The sequence below is a fragment of the Haemorhous mexicanus genome, chromosome 8, assembly GCF_027477595.1.
Source record: "Haemorhous mexicanus isolate bHaeMex1 chromosome 8, bHaeMex1.pri, whole genome shotgun sequence".
In the NCBI taxonomy this organism is placed as follows: Eukaryota; Metazoa; Chordata; class Aves; order Passeriformes; family Fringillidae; genus Haemorhous; species Haemorhous mexicanus.
In genome coordinates this window covers 9,383,916-9,391,992 of record NC_082348.1, presented here as the reverse complement: position 1 = coordinate 9,391,992, position 8,077 = coordinate 9,383,916, and the positions used below count along the sequence as shown (strand labels likewise).

The 8,077-nt window shown below is 36.9% G+C and overlaps 1 protein-coding gene across 4 annotated transcripts in view; it reads right to left on the bottom strand.

Annotated features, from left to right (window-relative positions):
- Positions 1-1,451: 1,451 nt before the first annotated feature.
- Positions 1,452-8,077, bottom strand: part of ZNF148 (zinc finger protein 148) — a 37,935-nt gene continuing 31,309 nt past the window's right edge. For all 4 annotated transcript variants that reach the window (XM_059852647.1, XM_059852648.1, XM_059852645.1 and 1 more), the window contains 2 exons: positions 7,192-7,310; positions 1,452-6,840 (listed from right to left, as the gene is read on the bottom strand). In XM_059852647.1, the coding sequence (XP_059708630.1) occupies positions 5,251-6,840; positions 7,192-7,310 (1,709 nt within the window). In that variant the 3' untranslated portion in view covers positions 1,452-5,250. The remainder of the gene's footprint in view (positions 6,841-7,191; positions 7,311-8,077) is intronic.

The following is an 8,077-nucleotide window of genomic DNA, read 5'->3' as shown; positions in this document are numbered from 1 at the left end:
GGAAGACTGACATAAGTCCTTGATTGTCAAGACACATTTATATTTATATATAAACTCTAGCTGTGCAGAATCAAAGATTCAATCATAGGTACATCCTTATTTGATAAATCATATTTACAGCATGATATTGCATAAAAAAATAAAATAATGTTGTTTACACAATATTACCTTTCCATCCATTGGATTAAGGAAAGCAAGAAACAACTCTTAGAAATGTTTGCTTGCCTCAGTTTGTGTTTCCTACCAAAAGATGTAATTTTAAAAAGGAAACAGAAGATTTTGTATATTGAGTAGAGCAAAAGCGACTATAAATTTATTTCCCTGACACAAAGCAAATTGAACTTGAACAGAAGTTAAAATTTCAAATTATAAGACATGTCTTTTCAAAAGCAGTAATACTTTCTTAGTGCTTGTCCTTTGCAAAGTGAGTTTCAGCTAAATGCATTACATGCCTAACATAAACATGCATTACCCTAAGTCCAATGAACTTTCAAAGTTACAAGGTTCATTTTAGTAAGACATTTAACTCTAGGAAACTGTAAAATTATTCATTTGCTTCAGTACCAACCATGTAATTTGAAAGTTCACATGTGTACTGGTACCAACTGCATAAACACATTTCTGCCTGTTAACATTTCCAAACGGATTCCCAGGAGCATTAGGATTTTCCCTGTGATTTGTAATGGTATTAAAGCAAGCAAACAAAGAATAAAAATCAAAGCTCTCAAAGCCAAGAAAATTTAGTTAGCAAATATACATACATAATGTAGTCCAATGCTGCAAAATTCAGAGTTAATTCATCCAAATATTCTGGTTCATTTCAAATAGTTACTAGACATGATACAAATTCTATAAAAATATCCTGATCAAGCGTGGAATACAACGTATCTGTTCAGGAGGAAAGTTTTCAGAGGAGAACACGAATACTTTGGAATAAACTCCAAAAGTTACAGCAGAACCCCAATAATTTGCAGCAATGCCTTAGAAACCCTTTACAAATTACAATTTTGAAAACAGTGAAGAGGCAGGCAAGAAAAGCAAGGATGTCACATCACAAAAAGTACTTTGTTAATTTATTTTGACAACTGCAATTTAGTTTTCAATACTCCTTCTACCTCCTAGTATACTAATAGAGATGCTGTAGTATACTTGGGTGAAGTAGTACAGTATTATTGTGTGAGACCTTGCTACAGTACTTTTTAGACCATTGCAGAGAGGTGGGAAAGGACCATGAGGGATGTAGAAACCTGTCAGATGCTCTGTTTAGAGGTCAGTGAATTAGCAAGATTTTACTGTACTTCTCAATTAACAATTAAAAGCTCCCATCATTCAAAAAAACCCAACAAGTACAATATAAAAATAATACAAGTGTTATTTCACATGAATACTTTCTTGTCCTATTTTTTTCTTGAAATACAATTTTCCTAAAGACAACACTAGGAGACACAAGATCATAAACATGGTTCTTTTATCATCCAATTTAAATTGTTTATGTCGTTATTCGTAAACCAACATACAGTAATACACATGGTTAATCCTTCTCCCCAAAACTTGTCATTTATGATTAATGCATTCTCAAATCAAATGAAGAAAATGTAAATGCCTATTAGTATACCATTACAAGCTGATTCCTTCATTGTCTGTTATATTAATGGCAAAATATATCAAAAGATTCATGCTAAAAGGGACACTGTCAAGTAATTTAGGACCAAAATATGGCCTATTAATAAGTGCATGTGTGTGTATATATATATATATATGTATTTTGTATATATATATATATATATATATATATATATATGTAGAAAGAGAGAGCTTGGTAATAAATGTCATCAATTTCTTCTTTTTCAAAATTATCATTGCGCTATCACTAGTAGATATCCCCAAAAATTCCACCTTACACACACACACATATCTGGTGCTCACATGACCTTTTGGTAGGAAGGGCTGCTGTTAGCTCAGGGGAATCTCCATGCTCACCCCAGCCTTATACTGACAGCATAAGAACAGAACAGACAACCAAAGCTGCTTTTTTCCACACATACACAGAAAACTAACAAAAATGACCAGATCAACATGAAGAGTGTGCATCTGCAGCAGATTAAAAGCAGCAAAACATGAGCAGTGAAAAACATTATTAAATAATGCCATTATTAAACAAGCAAGAGCTTTTTACAGAGCTAAACCTCCCAGGACTACATAAACACTTTTTCCAGGATAGAAAGGGATGTACTCAGGAAATCACAGCAGTACATTTGGCTAACTCCTCCAGTGCAGAAAGCTTCAAGCATCAGCAGATCAGCTACTCACACCACTTTAATTGTACACGTGTACACGTGGAAGAACCCTACAAGACAGCCCCTGTGGCTTAGGGGACTTCATAGCCTGTCCTAAGGCACAGAGTGCAGCTGGAATGGCTCAGCAGCAGGCTAGGGAATGAGCTGGGATGGAAGGAACAGCAGTTCCTCTGGTGATCCCCGTTTGGCTGCAGGGAAGAGCAGGTTCCTTCAGTCTGTGCAGCAGCCTGCTCCCTCACACACCCTCAGAGTGATTCCCAAGTGTGACAGTGGCATGGCAGAGCCACTCCCTCCGAGTCCTCAATCACAATCTCACACCAGAGTGTCAATGCAGCAACTTTTTTTAAATAAAGCTGAGTCAGTCCCCTCAGGGAGAAGGAGGCTTCATTCCTCTTACCTCTCTATGGGCCCACAGCAGTGCAGTAACACAGTAATAACCCAGCCTTTTTTTTCTTTTTTTTTTTCTCTTTTGTTCCTTGCTATATTTAACAAATAGTACAATTGCCATCTCCTTGCAAGATCAGGGCATAGGAACAAAAGTGCCAACACAGTATTATTCAGGCACCACAAGCTAGGATGTCATGGAAATGGACACTGAAAACAAAGTATGCCTTACAAGAGGTGGTTTCCTGGGATATAGGGACCCTTTAGTTATTTCTGTGCAACACACAATGGAAAGTCAAAAAACCAAACTGACCATAAAGGAAAAAAAAAAACAGAGAGACCACAAATCAGTTTAAAAATATTCTTTCAAAGAAATTTCTTTACAAGTATCATTAATAATCCATAAGGAATTTACTCTTCTCCCTTGATGCCCACTCTTTTCAAGTCGTGGCCAAATATTCAGACAAAATTACTGGTAAGTCATAGCATGCTGAAATGCCTTACTGTATTACACACAGGGTCAACAAATCAAAAAAGCCTGCTTTCTTATACAAAAGTATGAAGAAATTAGTTTATATAAACTGTATTCTTGCCAATAGAAGAAGTAGGCTATGGATAATAAATGCCCTTTGTCCCTCAACGGTACCAAGTGAAGTTAGTTCTGTATTAGTGCTCCCATAAGGGAAAAGACAAAGTGGGATCAGTTTCCTGGTAATGAAAATTCAGAAAAATATTGCTACTGCTTTGGTAAGAGGTGGGAACTGTTCTAGGTCCTGCTCAAGTCCTTTCTTAAAAGACAGGATATATTTTAGCCCCTTGAGATGCAGCCTTTTCTCCTACCTGATGGCTTTATCTGAGACACACTAGCTAGCAACAGTGCTGTAAAAACCTGGATGAAATCCTATTTTAAAAACCACCATATACACACCTACCTATATGTGTATGTGTGTGTGTATGTGTGTGTGTGTGTGTGTGTGTGTGTGTGTGTTTTTCCCTGGTTAATCAGCCTACATGAGGCTTAAACTGCCTTGAACTACCAGACAGTGTCCCTTTAGGGAAGGTGCAATAGAATGAACATACAGTTCAAAAATCTGGAACTTGTTAACTTAAACTACACAATAGTTAGGCTACTCAAATCTTACCACCTTAAAAATGCACACAGAACTACTTATCGTACCATACTGTATACTTCAAGACAAAGTACTATTCAAAAAAACATATTCATGGTACAGGGATAAACTTTGCAGTTTATTTATACTGTGAAATGCAATGAAAACTTCTGATCACTCTCCTAGGCTGGAAAAAGAAATCCCGCTCACTAGCATCATTCACCAGTTTGCATTGGTAAAATTGTAGTGACTTTTACTAAGCAAACACTAAAAAATAGGGAATTTGAATGCCCACTTCTTCAGCTTTCAGGGATACTTCAATAAAATTAATAATTGGAATTGTCAAAATTCTAGACAGAGAATTAAAACAGTTTTTACAGAAGCTAAAAATACCCAATCTCAAGTATACGGAAAAGAATTACTGGAGCTGCTGTATGAGATGAAAATGATGCAACCGTATCAAACCTAAACATCTAAAAATGGTTTTATTTTTTGAGAAATCAAAAACTATAAAGTTGGCTAAGTGCTCTATGTTAATCGTTATGAGTATGTAGGGTAAGGTACAATTAAGCTTTTAAATCTTGGAATACACTGTTTGTGTAAGCATTTTGCAATTGGGAATGTCATCTACAGAGTATTTTAACTAAAACTTCAAAATCTTGGTTTCTGCATATGAAAAAGTCATTAAAAAGTTACATCTAGATTCAGCTGTACAAAGAAATACACATTACTTCTGGAATGAAGTAAAGGCTTTAGCAGTTAGGCATTTTGCTTAAAAAAGTGTTTAAAGTATTTTAAATTAATTAGACTTTTAAATAGTAGAGTTAGTCTATCAGAATTCACTTTCTTTCCCTCCAAACACAACTCGAGGTAATGCAAAGGAGAAATAAAGGGCACATGGTCTAAAATTATTTTTGAGAGAGACTGAAGATTTTTCTAGGAATTGCTTTCTTTTAAAGCATATTTGTTTGACTTCCAAAACTTACTTGTTTATTCTGTGTGTTTAGTACACGTTGATTCCCTGCTGAAGAGCAACAACTATGCTGACAAGCTTAGAAATGACATTGTGAATAGTATCAGACAAAAAACTGTCCTCCCAAAGCATACAAGGAAACCAGCAAGGAAACAATCATGGGGGAAAGTCTTACCTGGGGATTTTGTTTATTTTGAAATTTCATAGAAGGTAAAATATTTTCTGGATTCAAACAAGTGAATAATAAACTGCCTTTGATAGGGGCACCAACATCAGGCAGTTCAATGACTGATGGCTAAAGAACAAATTTTTTTAAAAAAGAAAAAAAGAAAAAAAGAAAAAAGAAGCAGTTATTGGTCTTGCTAATATCAGCTTACTTCTGTTTTAACATAGCGCTCTTAAAAGCTGTACAGAACTCCATCTTATACAGAGCAACCCCCTTTTGACAAATGTGTTCTAAAGTGCCAGTATTATTTACAAAAATTTCTTAGCCAAAAGTCTGGCCCGTTGTGGCATCAGGTGAAGAAGTCATCCCAGCTCTGCTATCATTTACATTCACCAAGGGAAATTCTGGGAAATCAGCACTTGTCCCTGGTCCCCGAAGGTTCACCTGTCCATTGGCAGTGCTAAACTGAGAGGATATTCCAGCTCTTGCCCCATGGTACTGAGCTCTAAAGGGCTGCTCAAAGGAGCTAATTTGATATGCCTGATGAACAGACTGTGCCTCTGCTTTCTTCTGAGAAGTTACTTGATCCAAGAAGTCCTGTGTAGAGGAGGAAGAAGAATGATTTGCCTCATCACCTGAAAAGGGAAAAGGGTGCTGAGAATCACCAACCATTAGTCCAAAGTGAGACTTGTCTGGAGTTGTTCTTAATGGAGAGTTCATTCCCGACCGAAAGCTATTGACGGGTATAGATGTGTAGACCTTCTCCATGGAAGGAAATGCTGGCTGGGTTGTAAGTGTCTGGTTATCAGTCACAAAATTAAGGCTCGGGTTGTTCAAATAGGCATCATTTTGGCTAGTTCTGTCCAAAGCTTGCTGTAAAAACTTTGAATATTCTTGTAACATACTAGCTTTATCTGATGAGGAAGCTTGAGAGCTTGTTCCAACCGTCTCAGATGGGGTCACCTCAGATACTTCAGCGGAATTGATGGATATACTAGAGGTCACTTCTGTGTCAGCCACGCTGAAAGAGATCTCATGCTGTCCATTAGCCTTGTGTGAATAATGATCTAAAAGAGTTTGCAGTACCTCATCTGGAATGACATTTTTGTCATGGTTACCTTTAATTTCAACATTCAGTGCCTGTGTGTCCAGTATTGAGGCTGTAGCAGTTTCATCAATGACACTGGCCACAGCTGCCTGCGTTACTGAAGGTTGAGATGCTATGGTACTTACATTCAAGGCATATTCTCGACTGTTGTTACTAGCTGCTTGTAGATACCTCTTTTTCTTCAAAAACTGCATTGCATCATCATAATTAGTGCTGCTGTGTACAGGTTTACTGGGCCCTTCCTGTAATGTGTCGACTTGATCAATGTCAGCATTACCTTCAGAGTCCAGTAAACTTTGCTTATCCACAAGATCGAAGGCATACTTGGAAACCTTGCTGTCTTCATATGTAGATAAAGGTGAAATGGTTTGACTTTGCTCAAGTGGCTGCTTTAGACTCCTCTTGTTGACCTTTTTGAGAACAAGCTTAGGTGGGTGTATTTCTCCAGAATTTGCTTCCTCTAAGTGCGATCCACCGACCGAAGAATGTGGCATCTCAACAGCATATTCCGCTACCATATATTCATCTTTTACTTTAGTACTAGAAGAGTACAAAGGCAAATAGTCATTTTTGTCCTTCTTGTGTTCTGATTTATCTGAACTTTCCTTATCCCCAGATTTTGTTTTCTCTGTTTTCTGCCTTTTCTTCTTTGGCAAGGAGCTGTCTTTCAGAGGCGTAGAGAAACCAGAATCTTCCTCTGATGGCAAAAAGCCAACTTTGGTGGCACTTCTGTTGGGTTTCTTCTCGCGGTTCTCATGGCACATACGTTTGTGTTTCAGCACGCGATCAGTCCTGGAGAAATACTGGAAAAGATTATGGTGCTGATTAATACTATTATCATTATTATCATTATTATTATTATTTTGCAAAAAGAAATGTGTTAGCAGAAAGAAAAGAAGCCTTTCATTCTAAAGAATTTACTTGATGATTCACCCACTTGACCAATTTCTAATGAAGTGCCAAACAAGAGTATACAGTCAATAAAATCAACCACAGCCAGCTGTGACTCTGCACCACCAAGATAGCCCATCTGGACCGAAAAAACATTCATTATATATTTATTTGGATAAAATGGAGAAAGCCCATCTGCAATACTGAGGAATTGACTGGTGTTTTGGCTTTCAAGCACAGAAGATTTCACCAAGTCATCTTACCTGCAAACAATATTCACACTGGTAAGGCTTCTCTCCACTGTGAGTTCTTTTGTGCCTTTCCATGTGATACTTCTGAATAAACCTCATACCACATTCATCACAACGAAATGGCTTTTCACCTGATAAAAAACACATAGCAATATTAATCTAAAAGAATAAATCAACATTTTTCCATAAAATTACCAGACCAAATACTACATTCTCTATTAGAAACAGTAAGAGGATTTAGTCTATTGCTACTGAAAAACAACACAGGGCTTGCTTATATCACTATTTTTTCAATACTCAGTTGCTGATGCCTCAAATCACTTTAAGCTTTTATGCTAAAAAAACCCCACCTTTAAAACGAAATCCTTACTCCTCTTTCTAATGCAGGTGCACATATGTCTTACACCTAACAAATTAAGAACTGCAAAGATGGTCTTCCTGAATTGTTGCTACGGCATGCATTTTTTAGGGCAGACAACTGTATAAAAATACCTCAAGCCTCTCACCAAGTCATTACCTCAAACCCATCCCTACTAAGAGAGAATTAATGCATATCCGAACTTCAACTATAACATTTTGGAGGGTGCTTTCTATTTTTCCATATTTTTTCCCTTATTTGCATGTGGAATGGAGAGAACTGCTTTGAAAAAGTCCTTCTATTTTCGTTGAAACCCAATTTTGTTTTCTAAGAACTAACTTAATTTTTTTTTTAAATTAAGTCAAAACCCAAGAAACCTCTGTAGCAGAACCAGCAGTTGCCAACTTACAGGTTTCTCATTTTGATTGTTTTGTTAGCTAGTTTTGGTTTCTGGGGTTTTTTTCTTTACCTTCAGGAAATACTCGTTCAGACAATGTGCACTGCCCTGAATTCATCTTCAGTTCCCCTTATTTTTCCTCA